The sequence below is a fragment of the Tachysurus fulvidraco genome, chromosome 17 (assembly GCF_022655615.1).
Source record: "Tachysurus fulvidraco isolate hzauxx_2018 chromosome 17, HZAU_PFXX_2.0, whole genome shotgun sequence".
NCBI classification, from domain to species: Eukaryota; Metazoa; Chordata; class Actinopteri; order Siluriformes; family Bagridae; genus Tachysurus; species Tachysurus fulvidraco.
In genome coordinates, this window is record NC_062534.1 from 10,607,046 (window position 1) to 10,628,189 (window position 21,144).

Consider the following 21,144-nt stretch of genomic DNA (forward strand, 5'->3'; position numbering starts at 1 on the left):
TGTAACAGACATGAATACATAAAGTCTTGTGAAGTCAGAGGAATCCATGTTGCTTATTTGCATCGAGGGGAATGTAATATGCATGTGCACTGAATGTAGAGGTGGTCTGTAATATCTGATTTTTATTGCATTGAGGTGTGTATCTGCAGGATGGATCAGAGAGTTGACACCTCTGAGAGTCAGAGGGTATTATCAGCCTGTGGTGAAAGGTGAAGAGGCAGTGGATGAGTGTCGTTCACAATCTGGATGGCCTGTGAGTAGAAACTGTTTTTCAACCTTCATTTTCTGGCTTTAACACTTCTGTAGCATCTGCCTGATGGTAAAAGCGTTAAAAAGTGCTGTGGGTGATTATTGTCTTTGATTATGTTGGTGGTTCTGTTGACGGCTTTGGCATGGTAAAGGTTTTCCAGAGATGATAAGGCCATTCAAGAAATGGTTTGGGAAGCCATCACAACCCACTATTGAGCCTATCTTTAAAAACATCAGCTAGGACCGGTACACAGGATCTCAGAACCTGTTCAGGGATATTGTCTGGGCTAGCGGATTTCAGTTAATCTTACCAAAAGCATTTGCTACAGCTGAAGATGACACTGAAATTGTTGGGTTCTGAGTTTTCCCAGCAGTTAGTTTAGTACTTGGTGGTTTGAGAGCCTTGAAAGTGTAATGTGGCTGTCATTGATCTCACACCTGCGTCTGCCCTGATAGTCTGTGAAAGTATGTAACCCTTGCAACATTCTCCGGTTGTCAGCAGTAGTGAAGTGATAATCAAGACTCTGTATGCCCTCTTGGCAAGATCATACATAGCCTTCTTGTAATCACTGGCATTACCCAAGTTGAATACAGTGGAACGAGCAAGCAGCTTGAAATTTATTTTTTTTACAGTTTATCCATGGTTTCTGATTGGGGTACTGTATGAGTTGACAGAATTGCTGATGTAACTAGTTACAGCTGGCATGTAGTCATCCTGATAAACAGTAATGTCCTCACGTGTAGCAACATTTTTGAATACCTCCCAGTCAATGCAGTACTGAAGCATCTCATCAGGTTTTGCTCAGTGGCGTGGCTTGCTTGAGATGCTGTCTGTATGCAGGGTAGATGAATTCTGAAATGTGTTAAGACTGTCCGAAGTGGGGTGCAGTGTATGCCTTGTACAAACACTTCACATTACTGTACCCCTGGTCCCATATGTTTTTTTTTCCTTTTAGAGAAACTGAAATGTTTGTTGTATGTAGGGAATACATTCTGTAAATAACAGTGATTAAAGTCAGCTTCAACAATAAACAGTCTCCAGATGCATGCGTTCTTGCATGTATATGGTGTCATGCAGAATCTCAAGGTCTGACGCAGAGAGTGCTTGTGGTGGGAAGTAAAAAGCCAGGAGATACACAGCAGAGACCTCTCTCAGCAGATACTAGGGTCTGCATTTCAATACTAAAAGTTCTAAATCACTCAAACAGGGTTGAACCGACTGTCTGCATGTCTGAGCACCACTGTTTATTAATGTAAACACATTCCTCTACCTTTATGTTTTCACACTGTATGGTCAGTATACAGCGAATGGAGTGAGTCTGTAGTTGAACCACTGAGTCTGGTATGTTGTCCAATTGCCAAATTTCTGTAAAAACGAGCACACAGCAGTCTCTAATTTTCAAGCCACTTTCGGGTGTTTTGGAGGAGCAAGTCAGAAAAGTTTGGCAAAATGAAATGGATCATACTCGCACTCTGACTTCCTCCTCTTACTCTATCAAATCGACTGATTACATCTATATTTTTATCAGTTTTTCTGTCTATGGGTCACCCTGTTTTTCTTTGTCCTTCAATGTCAAACTTTCAAGCTTATAAACTGAGTTTACATTCCCGCTAATGCTAAGGAAGTGCTTTGTGTACCCTATGGAGGCATTAATGATCTGCAGTACGTTTCCCCCGATGCACTGTTTTTATGGCTAAAGATTTCATCAATGCAAATCTCAAGTCACTGCTCAGTAAATTCCATCACCATGTAGACTTTGTAACGAGAGGGGTGAACATGCTGGATCGGTTTTTTGAGGAAAAACTACTACTCTGTCTAACCACAGCTGATGTAAGCAGAACACAATGCAGAGATAACACCCAAATGTCTGCTGGACCAGACAACATTCCTGGCAGAATGCCCAGGGAATATGCAGAACAGCTAGCAAATATCTTCACTGATGTCTTCAAGATTTGCCTGAGCAGCACTACTGTTCCTACATGCCTAAAGAACACCACAATCGTCCCTGTGTCAAAGAAGTCTACAGAATCCTGCCTCAATGACGATCATCCAGCCACACTCACACCTTCGTTATGAAGAGCCTTAAGCGGTTCGTCATCAGGCAAGACATTTCTGCCTTCACTGGACCCCCTTGCAGTTTGCGTATCATCCCAACCGCTAAACAGATGATGACCCTACACCTGGCTCTACACATCTGGACAGGAAGGACACACACGAGATACTATTTACAGACTGCAGGTCACCATTCAACACAATTGATAACTGCATTTGTTGACAATTAATTTCATCATCGATTATTGTCAAACTTACTGGTTAGGTGTTGCAGCCTTAGAAAGCATATACTGCAGTGGTGTCAAACTCAAATTCACAGTGGGCCAAAATATAAAACTGAGATAAAGTCACAGGCCAAACTGAATATTTATTGAAAAATTAACTGCAACTGATATGTAATGTTCAACCTTTTTCATATGGAAACAAACTTTGGTTTTGCTTAAACACAGGATCTGGAACAACCAGAGCTTGATTTTACAAACACATAAATTAAGAAATAAAAAAATTAATTAAGAATAAATTTGAAATAAAAGACAAATCAGTGGTGTTCATTTCTTATTTAATTAAATAACAAAGTATGCCTCTCACTGTATCATTTTAATTTCCTTTTTGAAGTGGATCTTTTTCAAAATCAACAACAAAACAACCAAAAATAATTAATTCAATCAATGAAAATCCAACTTTTCGACTATTAACAGTTCATGCCTTGTAGTTGAAAAAGTGCATAAAGAAAACATGTATTCAAACTCAGTTTTCTACATTCTTATTTACTCTGCACATTGATCTGCACATTGATTCTTGCCTTTTATCTGGGCACACGATGTCGCAAACTTTGACCATACACTTTTTGACAAACTCTCCCTCATTAAAGGGCAGATTTTGCCATCTCTGCTGCCACAATATCGCTAGCCTTTACAGCAGCTTCACTTTTTATTTTGCTTTCATGAACATAGTCTGCCGGGAAACCAGACTTTTTTTTTTCTCCTCCGCCTTCTGGAGCTTCTGCTTTACGTCCAGGTCCTTATACTTCTCATAAAGCTTCGTTTCATAGTGTCTTCTCATGTTATATTCTTTCGTTACAGACACGTTAGCTCCGTTAGCACACAAGACAAACAAGTCTGTCCTTTATATTCATGAACAGATAATCTGCCTCCCTCCTGTCTTGAAAGCTCCTATTGTCCATCTTTCGTTTGGCCATTTTTGTGGAGTTTTGTGGTGAAATTAACTTGCCCGATGTGACTGTAGCAGGGTTGTTAACGACTGCCAACAGAGAATGAGGGGCGCTTGCTGTTCGTGACTAGGCATCAATACAGTGGCAAGGCATTCTGGGATTTGTAGTATTAGCGGAGCACGTGGCTAGCCAGCTGTAATGCACATTTGATATGATCTCGTGGGCTAAATATAATTACATCAGCCATTCGACACCCCTGATATACTGTATAATTTGGGAACATATTTTGGGTTTATTCTTAATATGGTCTTAGGGAGATTTGCCACTGTTGCTTCTGGCTTGCTCTTTGGGGATAAAAATCAACATAAATATAAAATTTACTAATTCATATTATATATTCCTTTGAAGATGCTTGGTGACAAAGTACGTTGTTAAATGCACTACCAAAAAGCAATATAAATTGTTTGCTAATTATCTGTGATTACTTTGCAAAAGCTACTTCTCTAACCAATGGAAGCTGAAATATTGTTTTCCCCCTGCTAGTTAGTTAAAACAATGCAGTAGTTAAATAGTTAAAATCTCAGTATAAAAGTTAAAAGAACTGCTTAATAAATACCATTTCTTATATGAAAAATACCATTTCTTATTTTGCATATATGATGCAAAATAAGTAATAAATCCTATTATGAATGTCCATAAAGACCCTAAAGTTCTTAAACCTTGAAAATTAGGGGCCAAGCACAGAAGGTAAACACCCATTGTAATTGTTAATATCTTCACTATTATTAGGTGCCAAACAAAAAAGGTGCAAGGCATCAGTTGGAATTGTTCATTTTGTTTCAATTGTACATTTTCTTTAAAATATACTTTCTCCCTTGGAGTCGAGAGTTCTTTCTAATCTTTTTCTCCTATAATTTCAACCATATTGGATTTTCCACCATGTACTAGAGTTTTTAGAAAAACATGCTTTTGCAAAATAGTCCTAAACTGTAATATACCATGAAAAAATGTGGGGAAAAATTCAAATTCTCTCAAAGAAACCTTGAAAGGAACCAGACTCAGAAGGGAACCCGTCCTTATTTGGTTGAAAATGGACAGTAAATAATAGCAATGCAATAGTGTCCCTTCTACAACAGTTTGTATTGCTATAAATTGCTGCACACCAAGTTTAGACAAATTTGGCCAATTTGGGGTGATTTACTGAAAAACAGTAGGTTTAAACACCCATGTTGTCTACCTGAGGTGTTTGGACCCTTCACTGCTGCTTGCAGCAATATTTTATACTTTGCTAATGTTTTTTTTTTTTTTTACTTTTTAATCCTGTAACTTGTTGGGTCTAGAAAAGTACACTATAAGCATGTGTATACACAATTTATGTATTTACAGTCTATAAATGACATTTAATTACATGCATTGAATGGAATTTGAATCAATCATGAACATTCAGTAAATTGATAGCTTAAAAAAAAAGAAAACAAACACTTTACCATAGATGATTTCAGATCCATCTTCTGGATTTGTAGCTCTAAGATCTCTGAAGATATCGTGTCATGGGTACATTTTGACATTTTACAAATCTCCTCAGTTTTGCTGATTAAAAGCTGAGACTCTACCTCCAACCTATGTCTCAGCTGTTTCTCAAGAAGCCGAGCCTCATCAAGATCGCAGTTTAATTTCTCCACCTACACAGAATTTGGCAATGGGAGCCAGGGGCATGTCGGAATATACAAATCAAAGGTTATGTACAACGTAACATACACTATTTTGAAAACACTTTATTGAAACCTTGACAATTTCATACTTGGAAAAATCTAGATCAGGGACAGGTCAGAATGAATCATATTAGACATCTGAATCATATTAGACATCTTGTTAAGCAAACCTTTTCCACAAAAACTTAAACAAATATGATCAAATACTGGGGTTAGACTATGAATAATCATAGACGCTTTCATACACCTTTGATCTTCTTGTTAATAATATTAATAAAAATTTACATTTGGAAGTAACTGCATTCATACGAGTTGTACTATGCAACATGTTTTGTGTTATTTAATTAAACTTCCCTAAAATACAACATCCAATTTTGCAGTGAAATTGCCTTGCTTTATGCTTTAACAGTATATAATTACAGGAAACTGAACACTCATATAAAGAAAACTAAAACTCTGCTACCCAGGTGTGAAATGTTGTTAAAATTTAATACATAAACGCTCCTATGATATAAAATGCTATATTAGCAAATACAGAAAACAATATATAAATAAGTAAATATTTTGTGAAAAATAAACAAATAAATAAAATATTAAAATATAAAAAAAAATACTGAAAGGATTATGAAACATTTCTGCATACTCATTTTCACCAGCAAAACTTTCATGCACACAATTTTTAATTCATAATGCAGTTTTTCCATGAAGAGCAATGTTTTCTTATAAACAATAAGAGTGGTGGGCCATCTTGGCCAGCAAGGCCTTCTCTGCTGACCTAAACACTACCTGAATCAGTGACCTACTTTAAGATATGTTAAATTATTCCAAATAATCTATTATACTCCCTTCACAACTTTTCTCTTGGTTGTGCCTCCAGTAGTGTATGTTTATGTAAGAGATCTTCGAATCTTATTTCAGTATGTTTCCAGGGTAAAAAAAAAAAATCAGAATCAACAGCGTGGGTGACTCTAAATGGCAAAGAAACTGTTGCTTTGATCAAATTAGATTTTGAGGCGTACAATAACTTTGACCATTCAGGATGTGAAAATATCACAGTATGAGAAAATGCCAGAGAGTGGAAAAAGAGCTGGCAATCTCATCTGTAGCAAGCTGAAATTTGTTCCAGCTAACAACAGAACAGACTGTAATATTTGCCATGTCTGACTTGGGGTACCTGTACACACTGGCCTGTTTGAAAGTGACTGTCCCTGTGTCCACTGCTTTTTTTAACTTTCAAAACTTTTCATAATATTAAAATTAAAAAATTTTTAATGTCTTTTTTTTTTTTTTATGAAAAACGGTCATAACGTTGTTAAGCTGGTCCATTTGTCTGGCAGTACAGTTGATAAGCTGTTTTTTTTTTTTTTAAGAACCATTTATGATTTTGCATTTTCTTGCAAAATCTGTACAATTTGCACAAAATCTCAAATTTCAAATCCTTGGGAAAGTCACAAGGTACTAACAACTGCACAGAAAACCTAGAATGGACTGTATTTTTGTCATTTTATTAAAGTAATATTGTATGTGGTTGTAGTGAAAGAAGACTTTTGAATTCTTTTAATTGCTTTAGTAATGGAATTCATTCTTGCTTCAAACAATACCCCACTGTGAAGCAGCACTCTGTTAAACTGCAATTTGTATAATATTGATGGTTTCTATTGCTGTGGTGTCATAATGATGGTATTAAGAGGTGAACTGATTCAGGTAGGACACCACTAAAAGCTAAGGTGTGAAATGCATGGCCTATAATTATCACAAGCAATTTTGTTTGCTAAATTTTTACTGAAAATGTATTTAGTAAAATATAAAGAACTGTGTTATAAGACTATATTCTGACCTTGATCTTGAATTCACCACATTCCACTGCATGGCTCCTCTCCAACATTGTTTGCTGCTGTTCCAACAGATTTCTCTGTTGGTTTTTAACGACATCAAATTCTGAATTAAGACTGTCCAGCATGCAGCTTTTTAGATCCAGTTCTCTCTGAAGTGAATATTTTTCTTGTTCCAAGCCCTGTAAAATTACATTTATGAATAAGTTTCACTCTTTATTATTCAGGATAAATTATTGTTAAATTATTTGCTGGAGATAAACAAAATTTGCAGAATTTGCAAAATAACAAAACCAAATGACATTTTTGAAGAAAACAATGCCTGATTCAGAGAAGTGCAGTGCAATTATATTATTGAGAGCATACAAAAATAATAATATTCACAGCAAAGACGGGACACTACAGCAAGCCTTAGTGTTAGAAGCTGTTTGTTATGATTTATAGTAATATATGTCTATGCATTAATGTTAGTATCAATATCAAAACCAATCCTGAGAAAACTAGGAACAATCCACAAACAAAATTATGCAAAATATAATGAATATACACACACACACACACACACACCTATGCATATTCTGTATATAGTATGTGTACATCATACACAGATGAGCCATTACATGATGACCATGCCCAGTCTGGAGCAATGAGCACACCTATCAAATGAATAGTGCAGCAGGTGAGGTTCATAGAGCAGTATTTATACCATACAAGGATGTGTATTAATTTGGCAAGTTTTATTAAGGACAAATTATGATGGCGCAGTGCCAAATAACTTCAGTCCCGGAAACCTTGCAAGTTTTTCACGTAACTCTGTATTGAGTAAATACCAAAATTGGTGCACGGATGACCAAACAATGAACCGATGTCCAGCTAAGTGTAATGTCTGCAATGCGCTCCAATGACGCACATTGTTCACAGCAAATGCAGGGCCACATTGTGACAAATCACCAGCAGCTACAAAAGTGGTGATCAAGACAATGTGTCACAGTGCACAGTTCATCACAGCCTTCTGCGTATGAGCCTGTGTAGCGGACAGCCCCGCCGGATCCAAATTCTAAATATGCGCCACCTCCAACAATGCAGGAAATGGGCCAAAGGTCATCAAGATTCTACCGTGGAAGAAAATGGCCTGGTCCGACGACTCAAGTTACCTGGTGCACCACATCGACGGCCTAGCACGGGTACGCCGATGTCCAACACAGGCTATGGTGCCTGGGTGCACTGTCGGCTGGACACAGGCTGGTGGTGGCAGTGTTATGCTGTGGGCAATGTTTTCTTGGGACACTTTAGGCTCCTTAATCCCAAAAGCAGAATCCTGACAGGTGTCAGGTATTTAAACATTGTTGCATACCACCCCTTCATGGCAGTTGTGTTCCGTGCCAGTAATAGCCAATACCAACAGGATAATGCAACAGGAACATGATGGTGAATTTCTGTCAATGCCATGGCCTTCAAATTCACCCGACATGACCCCAGTCATGACAGTTTTTTAACAAATTTATCTCAAAACTTTAAATAAGTTGTATTACTACATGCATTACTACTATAAACAGTTATGAAATTGTCATTTAATTTGTTAAATAACATAATTAAATGATATCAAATTCCTATTGGCCCTGTGTAAAACTGTCACCTTAGTTCCTTAGTTACTTAACCAACCAATAAGGCTAAAAGGTTTCAACAAGCAGCACTATATGCTGTGGTCCAACAAAAGTACAGAAGAGACAACTTAATGAAACATATCAGTCCAAAAACAGTTGCAAATAAATTTCTAAGCCTTTTGGACTCCAGCAAGTCATTACCTATATTCATTAACCATTAACATGGCTAACATTAGCATGGCCAGGCTATCAAAAGTCTTCTGAAATAATTTGTGAATTACCCAAACCAGCCCATCAGGGACCAACAACCATGCAACAGCTAAAATTACAAGTTAAACCTCTTGACTGATATCTGCAAGTTTTTTGCACTACCACCAAACGATTGGGTGATTAGATAACTACATATTTAATTGAACTCTTCTACATCAATTTATCTTTTTAATAATTTTTTTCATTGCTAGATGTTGTAATGGCGAGGCTTGCACAACATTTGCGACAACGTTCCACTCCTCCCGCTTCTACAGTATGGGTGCTGAAAGGACAGTGCATTTTCCATGGTTGTGGACAGCCAGAAAGTGCATGCTCGCAGGAGGAGGTGTTCTCAGCACGGGAAAACTCTGGCAGCCAATCACAGCATGCTGGAAAGCATCTACCCTCAGATGGGGTGGAAGGGAAAGGAACTAACATGACTTTCTTCCTTTCCTTTTTTATTTTCAGAGCAGCCAGAGGACACTGAACAAACCAAATCATAACAAATTTGTCCTTTTCCTTGAGCTATAGAAGACGAACTTACACATAGACAAATATGATTATACACTGACCGGCCTTAATATTAAAACCACCGATAGATGACCTGTATAATACTGATTATCTTGTAACAGTGAAACCTGTCAAGGGGTTTAATGTAATAGTCAGCAAGTTAATAGTCAGTTGTATAGTACCTAACAAAAGTGGTTCAAGGAATGAAACCAGAGCCTTCAACCATCCACATGTGAAGGGACGGCTATCCCCTCTGGTTCAATCCACCAGAACAACTACTCTAGTACAAATTGCTGAGAAATCTAAAGCTGTCTATGACAAAGGTGTAAAAACACAGTGCATCACAGCATGCTGCATATGGGGCAATCGGTCAGTGTGCCCATGCTGCCCCCTGTTCACCACCAAAAGTCGACTACAATTCTATTCAATTTTTTGGTATAGCGCTTTTAACAATTTCCCACTGTCTCAAAGCAGCTTTATAGAAGTATGGAAACAGAAGAGAGAGAAAAATCAAAATCAAAAATTATATATAAATCTATAATAATAATAAGAAGAAGAAGAAGAAGAAAAAAATAAGAAAAAATCAATAGGTAAATAGATACAATTAAAGTTTACAATTAATTAAAAAAAATTAACTTAATTTAAAATACTATATATCTATCCCTATCCCTAATGAGAAAGCCGGAGGCCATGGCAGCAAGGAGAAACTCCCTAAGATGATAAGAGGAAGAAACCTTTAGGAAACATTCTCAGAAGGGAACCCATCCTCATTGGGGTGACATACTACAGCAGTTATTCCCAACCGCCGGTCCATGGACCCGTTAGTACCGGGCCTTGAAATATTCCCAGAATTTTTTTTTATATTAATAATAATAATTGTCTTTTTTAAGTGCTATGACATGTCATGTTATTTAATCCAAAACATAAACAATAAATAAATTTAAATGTGTTTCTTTGAGCGCCTTAAAACTTTACAATCGGAGAGAAGAGATAATTTTGCCCACTGCAAAAGATATTTGTCAGGACCTCTTTTTTTTTTTTTTTTTTTTTTTTTTTTGGGGGGGGGGGGGGCAGCAGCTTAGCAGCGCACTTCAGTGACAAGAGATGGCTAGCAAAACTGGCCTACTTGAGTGACATTTTCATGACCTTGAATGACTTGAAGGGGAGGATGGCTGACACCTTCAGGTTGGTGGATAAAATGGCTGGGTTTAAAGCCAAGCTGGAAACATGGACACGGCGCGTCAACCGGGGTGTTTTTGATATGTTCAGCAACTTATCCAGTTTTTCCGAGGATGCTGAAGGACTTGGCCAGTTGATACATTGCCACCTGACATCACTGTCTGATGAGTTTTAGCATTATTTCCCATCTGAAAAAGACCCAAGGAATGGCAAAGTATGGATGCGCAACCCATTCCAAGGTAAATATATGTACATTACATATTCATATAAAACGCCCCTTCCCAAAGTATATTTTCCATTAAATTTTCAATTTGGCAAAATAGTAATTTCAGTAAATGCAGATTTTCCAAACTATAATAGGCTACTTTTTATATTTATTTACTTTAAATATATTATTTTGACTGTTGTGGACGCGCTCTTCCTGGAACAACGTGCTGAAATTGACAACTACCAATGAATTCACAACAATTTAAAAAATAGTGTTCTCATCATTATTATTAGCTGTGCATTTCTGCTTGAGCTGCACACGTTGAATAGATTCCGGTAAACTGGAGCACTTTGCTAGCGCTTTATTTATCTCAAAGAAACATATCCTGACCTATATGATATTAATCAGATATATACAAAATAAACATAACATTACAAATTATATCTGCACAAAAACATGTTGTGGACTCGCTCTTCCTAGAGCAACGCAACACTGCAACTAAACCCAAATAAATCTAAATGCACAATGTTTTATTACAATATTGTTCTCTTTATAATGTTATGTAATACGACAGTCCCAATAGTCATTATTAGTTGCGCAGTGCCATTTGAGCTGCGCTCGCTGAAGCTGAGGAACACCATAAGCAACACTTTACAACATTAATTTTTAACCAAATGAATCCTATATGTCATGAGACAAATCAGATATAGATAGGCCTATACAAAATAAACACAAACAGGGACTCTGGCAAGACTAGCTATGACAGCATAACTAAAAGGCTGCCAGAAGGTGACACGGACATGAGGGCTTCCTGGGATGTAAAGCGTACCACCACTCCACAGTCTGCAAACCTGTGCGACTTGCGAGGGTGGTAAGCCGACAGCATCCAGACATCCCAGTTCACCAAACCCTCAATGCCCATGAACCCTCCTACTCCTTTACATAAGAAAAGCTATTCATAAAATGCTAAACTAAACAAATTTGTTTTGAGCCTGGACTCAAATACTGAGACTGTGTCTAAGTCCCGAACACTAATTGAAAGTCTGTTCCATAACCGTTAGGCTCTGTGAGGAAAAAGGTCTGCCCCTGCTGTAGCCTTTTGTACTTGAGGTACTACCAAATAGCCTGCACCTTTTGATCGAAGTAGATGTGAAGGATCATAAAAAAACAAAAAGATCTCTCAGGTACTGTGGCACGAGACAGTTAAGTGCTTTATAGGCTAAAGCAGTCAAGTTTATAGGAAACTTAACTGGAAGCCAATGCAATGAGGCATAATATGAGGGGTAATATGTTCATATCTTCTGGTTCTAGTTAGGACTCTAGCTGCTGCGTTCTGGACTAATTGGAGCTTTTTTATGCTCCTACTGGAACATCCAGACAGTTAAGCATTACAATAATCCAACCTAGAGGTAACAAAGGCATGAACTTTCTGCATCATGTAATGACATCATATTTCTTATCTTAGCAATATTTCTGAGATGAAAGAAGGCTACCCTTATAGTATTATTTATGTGAGTTTCAAATGAGAAACCGGTATCAATAATCATACGAGGTCTTTTACTGCTGCACATGATGTAATAAAATGCCCATCCAGTGATACTCTGTAATCAGAAAGCTTACTTCTGGCTGCCTGTGGACCTAATAAAAGCACTTCTGTCTTTTCAGAGTTAAGGAGGAGGAAGTTAGTAAGCATCACTATCTAAAGTCCTTCACACAATCTTCAATCTTATTAAACTGGTGACTCACATCTGACTTATACTGATGACATGCAGCTATATGTTTCAGCTAACAGTGGAAGCCAATACCATGATTAAAAATTATTTCACCAAGGGGCAGTATATATAGGGAGAAAAGCAATGGGCTAAAGCAATGAGATGAAAGGGGAGGTTTGATATTGGCCTATAGTTGGACAGCTGGGTTGTGTCAAGGTCAGGTTTTTTAATCAAAGGTTTGATAACTGCTATCTTAAAATATTTCAGTACATAGCCAGTGCTAAGGAAAGAATTTATCATCTTTTCAATGGGTTGGATAGCTACTGGTAGTATTTGTTTAAAGAATCATGTGGGTAAGGAATACAGTATGCAGGTTGATAATTTTGAAGAGAAAATCAATGAAAATAAGTCAGTCTCTTGAAGAGGATAGAAACGGAAGTATTATCTATGGCATTATCTATAAAGTTGTTTGGTATAATGGTCTAAATTTTATGGCTGATGTTATCAATGTTTCCATTGAAATAATTCATGAAGTCATTATTGCTACAAATAGATGGTGTGCGCTTTCTGACAAAGTTTTAATTCCTAGTTAATTTTGCTACAGTATTAAATAAAATTTTTTGTTATCTTCAATAAGGCTAGAGAGCTTCACTGATCTAGCAGCACTAAGAGGTTTTTTGTAGCTATGAAGGCTTTCCTTCCATGCTAATCAAAACACTGATAATTTAGTTTGACACCATTTACATTCTAATTTCCTAGCAGATTTTTTTTAAAGTTTGTGTGTTGTGCTTGTACCAGAATGCAATTTCTTTTTATCTAATTACTTTCCTTTTAAGTGGAGCTACAGTATCTAGGTTGTTGCGAAACACTGGCCCTAAATGGTCAGTCACCTGATCAAGTTCTGGCGGGTCAGATGGCGATCCAATCATGGATGATAATTCTGGAAGATTGTTGGTAAATCTCTCTGCAGTAGTGGATGTAAATGTACGTTTAACACAGTGATAACGCAATTTAAATGAAATGAGATAGTGGTCAGAGATAGTTTCTGATTGAGACACTGTGACTATATTTTCTATATTTAATCCGAGGGTTAAAACAACATCAAGATTGTGACCTTTATGAGTGGGTCCTATTGCATTCTGGTTAACCCCTACTGAATCTAAGATGGAAACAACTGCTGTTCTCAAAGGATCTTTTAACTTATCAAAATGAATATTAAAGTCTCCAACAATTACTGCTTTGTCTAAAGAAACAACTAGGCTTGAAAAGAAATCTGCAAATTCATGGAGGAATTCAGAATATGGTCCGGGAGGTCTGTAATTAACAATAAGAAAAACTGACTCAGTAGACTTTTGTGGCTACATATATGTTAGTTAAAGTACTTTGAACGAGTTAAACATGTGTCTAGATTCTTGCTTGACATCGAGCTATTCATCATGAATAAATGTGACACCTCCTCCCCTGCTTGTTAGGCACTGCTGATGTATATATCTATAACCAGGTGGACAATCTTAGTTTAATGCAACAAACTTGTTTGGTTTAATCCATGTTTCTGTTAAACACAGAACACTAAACTTCTGATCAGTAATCATTTCATTAACCATAAGAGCTTAGGATGCAAGAGATAATATTTCCTAGCTTCAGATCAAAGGTGCTGGCTGTGCATTCACTATGATCTAATTTTATGCTAATAAGGTTACTAAAACAAATTTTCTGAGTTTTTATAGTTTTTTGTTTAGCTTGGGAAACAGACACAGTCTCAATATTGTGAACCCTGGTTGACAATCCAATGAAACTAGCAGATGGCCGGATTACCCTGCTTGTCTGCTCCAGATTAATTAGGCCTGTTCACATTTTTACATTTACATTTATGGCATTTAGCAGACACCCTTATCCAGAGTGACTTACAACTGAGCAAGTGAGGGTTAAGGGCCTTGCTCAGGGGCCCAGCAGTGGCAGCTTGGTGGACCTGGGGTTCGAACCTATGACCTTCCGATCAGTAGCCCAACCCCTTAACCACTGAGCTACCACTTCACAATGTGCTCTGCTGCTAGAAATGAGAGCCTTGCCCTCAAAAGTGCTCCAATTATCTATGAAGCCCACATTGTTTTTGGAGCACTACCTGGACATCCAGCAGTTCAGCGACCATTACCTGCTGTATGCTACATCGCCAAGCCACATTGGGATGGGGCCAGAGCATACTACAGCATCAGACATCAGACATATTTAAATCTATAATATTACTCTTAGTAATCTCTGACTGACGAATGTGTATATCGTTATACCCTATGTGGAAAACTACCTTTGAGTACCTATGCTTGTCTAAGATCCTAAGATTACCTGCCTGCTACCGCCCTGGCTCCTGGAATACACCCAACCAGTGCTGCTGGATCCCCTAAAGGCTGAGCTAATTTCACATGCCTTAAAAGGTAGGGTCTCCGCATTTTTTAGAACTTCTTCAGAAAACTTTGTCGGGCCGAATAAAAAAAAAATCAAAACAAAATTCAAAACAAACGTGTAGCCAATGAGCAGAAAGAGACGGGGCTTGTGAATATGTGGCGGAGAGAGTGTTCAGTGCGCATGTGTGACATTAGCAGAAAGCGGTTTTAGCATTGACATGGAAGATAAAAACAAAGAAAGAAATCAAAGAAAGACTTACGATAAGGCAAGAAGTAGGACCTGTGTTAATATAGGATCAGTTTTCCAGCGCTGGAGAGAACTGAAGGACCGGGAAGTTAGCCACATATTCACAGATCAGAGTTTCCCGAGTCAATAACTCCTGAACTAAACGCTGTTACTACACAAATAACACCTCTTTTCTATCATAGTAATGTAGAGAGGCAGCTACATCCGTTTTGTGTAGTAAAAGCGTTTAGCTCAGGAGTTATTGACTTGGGAAATTCAACTTTATTTAAGACGCCGAGGTGCTTTTTTCCTTCTCGATAGGTGAGTAACATTGGTTTTGCTTTGTTTCACAGAACTAATATATACCATCCTTTGCATGATGCCGCTTGTGTGTCATTTTTGCCTGTTTGTTTATCTGCAATCGTATTGTTCTTCTCTTCAGCTATGATAAAGACATTTCTTTCCACTGGGTTACATATGTATGTGTGGGCGGAGCTATCAATACAGGGGTGGGACCCATTTGGGTTAGGGGCGTGTTTGTTTTGGTGATTTCAAATATCAACATTGGCTTTCAAAAATCGGAAAGATGTTTTAAGATGTAGTCTCCTATAACCAGAGCTCTTTCAGGTTTTTCAGCAAGTGCTTCACTGAGGAGAGCAAACCTGTTAGACATGTGAAGCATGTGGGCAAGCCTTAGTGTTAGCTTTGGCTTTGCGACTTTGCTACCGAGTCTTCACCCATTCGCCCCGCTGTGAGGGCTCTTATGCCGGAGTTGGAGGGTTATTAAGGAATCCAGATTTTCCCCTACAGAAACTACACTACTTTTGTTATCCCTCTCTAGTGTCTGGATGTGCACCTCTAAAGCTGAGATCTTCTAGGTTAGTGAGTTAACTAACATACACTTATCACAAGTAAAATGAACTCGGAGTGACGGAGGAAGAATTACTAAACGCTGCAGCTCACACACTGGGCAATCTGAAAGTTTGCCATAATTAATGATTGCGTACCTTTGACTCGGATCAGATCTGAATGTTAAAATATCTGAAAGCGAGTTTCCCCCGCTAACTGTGTGAAAACGCAAAACAAACAAGCGTCAAGCACAGGAAGTGACATCAGATGTTTTCACTCCCACCAGGCAGTTTGGATGGCAGGTCAATAAAACCTTAAGCACCAAAGCCGGGCCATCTTCAGAGATCTTGTGAAGTCTAGACCTCGATGTGTCAGAGTTTTGGTGGTACAAAAGGCCCACACAATATTAGGTAGATGCTTTTAATGTTATAAATGATCAGTGTATAATACATTATATTAGAGGATTTAATGTCATAAGCAAAAAAAAAAAAACTTGAATGTCAAGAAGATCGAGAGAAGATGGGCATTTCAACAAGACGGTTCCTGACTTGAAAGAAGATTCCTGACTTGAAAGAAAGTTCCTGACTTGAAAACCAGTAAAAATTTATTGACATTGCGAATCAGAAGGACCCTTGTTACTTAGTGGAATGGAAGGCAATTCAACAAGAAAAGACTAAAACTGAACCACAATGCTGAATAATTATTTCTTATTGTACATGTCATGATTGTATAATTTCCGACAACAGCTGTATAACAAGGTACTAATATTTCTCAATGCAACGTGACCAGAAATTTTAAACTACAATGTGAACAACTATCACATCCAGTAATTTACATTTTCACACAATTGCCAAGAAGTTAACTATAAGCTAAATCCTGACTTATTTTTCTGTACATTGTTCTGCCACATGCAACAGTGATCATGTTCACATTTTGTACATGTCAATAATAAAATTTCCAAACAAAGAATTAAAGAAGAGAATTTAACAAAAATGTTGCACTTGCTATTAAAGTGTGTTTACTTATATGTATATCTTTGTATGTTACACTTATAAAGCTTACCTCAATTAGAGCGGTCATCTCAATTCGCTGATCTTCCAAGTTATTTTGCAGATCCATTTTGTCATCTAAGAGCTGAAGTCCATATTGTGCTGCCTTTTGAAGAGCTTCTTCAGCCTCTTCCAGCTTCTGTTGTAACTTCTGAATCTCACTGTCTGTTGGTAATATTGTTTGCACATGTAACTGGAAACTTGATGCAATGCCAATAAAAGATGCCTTTTTGACCTATGCTAATGGTTTGGTTTCTTGGAAATGTAATTAAAATATCGATATGACAATAGAAAGAAAGTTAGATTCTCCATTTAAGGGCTTCTCATGAACCTTTAATATAATCTGTGGTCCTTGTTTATCAAGCAGGATAGTAACAAGTTTATTTATAAATTTACACAAAAAATAAGATATTCCGATATACAAATGTGCTTTCCTGAAATAAAATTCATGCTTTGCCACTCAGAATACAAACCATTATAATTACTTGATTTTGAATGGTAAACGTGTCATAAGTTTAATCATCTTAAAAAATATTTATTTAAATAAGTTGGTGCTTTATGTACAAATCATCTTTTTCTGAAGCCATTCCTTGAATTTTTGGGTGGTTGTTGTTATGCTGGAAGGAAGAAGTGTTCATCTCCATCTTGCTAACAGAGGGCTTCAGGCCAAAACTGAGATGCAATATTCCACTACAGCCACAAGTCCTAGCTGCTAACAGCCACAGAAACCAATGCTGCTGGAATGGTGTCTTTTGGGTAATATGTGGTCTTATTTTGGGGCGAAACATTTCTTTTAGAATTATGAAAAAACATACATATACACTCGCACACATTTTTTTCCCTCAACAGTGAAACTGTGTTATTAATTTTACAGTAAGATATCGAGATATGTTTTTAATTATTCTTCCGTAATATAAATCACTTGCAGACCTGCATCATGGGTTTTATTCCCCAGTTTCTGCCGAATATCTTCTCTCTGGCATATAAAACGTTTTCAATCAGTAATCACCTTAAACCGAGTTAGCACAACTTAGTCCAACGCTATGTTTACTATAGGTAGCAAATGTTACAGAATTAATGTTAAAAATAAATGTAACCATTTACATAAATGTTGGTACTAGCTAGTGTTAGCTAATCCAAGAGAGTGAATCCAGAAAACGTTCATAAAATGTTCATAGTTTAAGACAAACAAAAAGCCCACATTATATTGCCTATTTAAATAGAAGATATTTAATTGTATGTAACAGCAAAATCCAAGCTTAATCAATGGGAATAACAGTAAAATACTTATAGTTACCCATAATCTGACGCTCAAATTCAAATCTTTTTGAACTATTCATCTTAGACCTTAAGCGTTTAACATTCAACTAAAAGATGTATTACCGCCACCTAATGGACTGGAGTGCGTGTTCCAAATCCCATTTAATGATCTGACAAAAAAATATCACAAATGCAAAATTAATAAGTATTTAGTACAAAAAATATCCTTAGAAAACTAAATTTAATTCAACTAAAATATTAATATGTTAATATATCAATGTTGAATCATGCACGCATTCGGTAATATTTAATTTTTTCTTTTTTCATAAAATATATTTCAGTGATAAGCACTGTTCTGTGGTAGATCGGTTATACATTCATAATTTACTGAATTCACTTAAAAGCTAAATAAAATCGCTTTTATTACAAAAGGACGAGTTGTAATAAAATACCCGGTGCTGTAGATAATCGCATGTTTCAAGTAAAATATAGCTTCTTAGAACGCGTCATTTTTTTTTCTCCAGAACAATAGATGGCGGTAATGTATTTATTCCACTTGGTGCGCATGCATAATTCCAATACAAAGAAGATTAATTCAGACTGCGATAGTTAATTAGGATACGAAAGTGTTGTTGTTTTGTCTGATTGTTTGTTTGTGTGTTTTTCACAGGATATACAGTAGAATATTGACATAGAAAATTACATTACAGTTACATTACTGTGAAGTATGGGTTGGGACTCCATCCAGGGTGTAAACTGCCTTGATGCCCGATGACGCCTGAGATAGGCACAGGCTCCCCGTGACCCGAGTAGTTCTGATAAGCGGTAGAAAATGAATGAATGAATACTACAAGTGCAGGAGATCATATTAAACGAGAATGATATTAAAATGATGGGGGACGGTTATTAAAATTATTAGCATTGGTCTTGTGATAAATTTTGTGATAACTTTATATTTCACCACAATTATCATAAGACCTGTATAGTAACAAGAAAAACAAAATAAAAAGATTATTTGATGTAGAAATTATTAACATATTTTTCTGCCATCACAAAATTCAATGTTGAAAAACAGAACAATTCAATCCTGGTTTTACATGTGGTTTAGATTTTAAATTATAAATATGTTATCTGTGATCTGCTAAATATGTCAGATAATAATAATAAAAAGAAGAAGAATACCTTATAAAGTTGAAATGAGAGAGAGGTCAGTAATAACTTACCTAACTGCAGCTATTACTTAAGTGTAGACTGTATATGTTTGCGAGAACCATATTTATTCACAGTCCTCAATTTTTGCACAATGTACTGTACAATATACAGTAAGGAATGCACAATGCGCTATATTGTGACCAGTAGTGCACTTCTTTTATGCGTCTTTTGTCTTGCACTGTTTGTGTTTTGTGTATCTCTGCTTATCTCTATGTAGCGCCATGGTCCTGGAAAAACGTGTCATTTCACTATGTACTGTGTCAGCTTTATATCATTGAAATTACAATAAAAGCATCTTGATTTGACTTGACTTGATTTCAGTGTCATGTCTGAGGTAAACCAAATAAATGCAGATGGGTTGTTTGGATGAAAAGAAATCTGAGAGATTAAAGTGATTTACAAAAATTCCTAATTATTTATTAGATAAAGTAACATTTATTGGAGGGTACTTGCCTTAACAAATTAGGAGCCTTGTTGAAATCAACTTTCACAGTTTACATTTATATTTATGTCATTTGGCAGACCACCTTATCCAGAGCGACAAACAAAAGTGCTTTGAAGATGAATACATTAACACTGGTTCACTAGGTGACAGACTTAGGATACCCTCAACCTAAAAGTTGACAGTTAACAGTTATCTTTTTTTAAACATGAACATAACAAACAAAGGAAAACATGCTAGTTCAAGTGTTTCAGGAACACAGAAAAAAAAATTCTCAATGAAGCCCATATTGTTTTTGGAGCACCACCTGGACATCCAGCAGTTCAGCGACCGTAACCTGCTGTACCATTCTACATTGGGATGTGACCAGAGCATACTACAGCATCTGACATCGCCTTCGCTAATTTACACACCTCTACAATATTACTCTTAGTAAGCTCTGTCTGACGAAGGCGTATTTTGTTAGTTCCTATGTGGAAGACTACCTTAAAGTACCTATGCTTGCCTAAGACCCTAAGATTACATGCTATGTCTGATGCCTTGGCTCCAAGGATTCACCTAAGCAGTGCTGCTGGAGCCCCTAAAGTCCTAGCTAATTTCACATGCCTTAAGATAGAGTCCCCTGTAACCAAAGCTTTTTCAGGTTTCTCAGCGGGTGCCACCAGCCTCAGGTTTTTGTTGCTTCTGATATGAGGTGAAGTATGCTCTTAGAGAAGGCAACACTGCATTTTTGACAGAAGGAAAAACTTTGAAGTTGACAAGGCATCAAAAAACGAACATATTAGAAGCAATGGCTGCTGAAATGTATAAGCATAAAGCCTGTAGTAGTACTAGTAGTAAAGCCATGTAGTTTAATACAGATTTTCTGTTTGTCTGTCCTTTTGTTCCCAATGCAGCTCTACAGAGAATTCCACAGTATAACATATCAAAACCTGCCATTTACATTCTGTGCAGGTCTAGAAAAAATATACACAGCTGCTGAAACTCTACAAAAATAAGGTAAACTGGGAATTATGGTGAGAAGCTAGAAGAGGTTTTGATGGTGTATGAAGAACAGGTAAATATTTATTAGTGCATTAAGTTTTATGTAACTTAATCTTAATGTCCTCTTGCAGACACAAATACTGCACATTGCATAGGTATCTCAGCATACAATGTTCAAATTTACTAATTATTATGTAATTTATTAGTGCATTAAGTTTCATAATAATTAGTAAATAAGAACATT

The 21,144-nt window shown here is 36.9% G+C and overlaps 1 protein-coding gene across 3 annotated transcripts in view; it reads right to left on the bottom strand.

Annotated features, from left to right (window-relative positions):
- Positions 1-18,751, bottom strand: part of spdl1 (spindle apparatus coiled-coil protein 1) — a 48,316-nt gene extending 29,565 nt beyond the window's left edge. For 2 of the 3 annotated variants that reach the window (XM_027135289.2, XM_027135286.2), the window contains exons 1-4: positions 18,300-18,451; positions 17,016-17,167; positions 7,023-7,199; positions 4,961-5,155 (exon numbers count right to left, since the gene is read on the bottom strand). In XM_027135289.2, coding sequence (XP_026991090.1) covers positions 4,961-5,155; positions 7,023-7,199; positions 17,016-17,167; positions 18,300-18,342 — 567 coding nt within the window. In that variant the 5' untranslated portion in view covers positions 18,343-18,451. Of the gene's footprint in view, positions 1-4,960; positions 5,156-7,022; positions 7,200-17,015; positions 17,168-18,299; positions 18,452-18,714 lie in introns of those variants that run through there. The other variant, XM_027135287.2, reaches the window with a different exon arrangement.
- Positions 18,752-21,144: the final 2,393 nt, after the last annotated feature.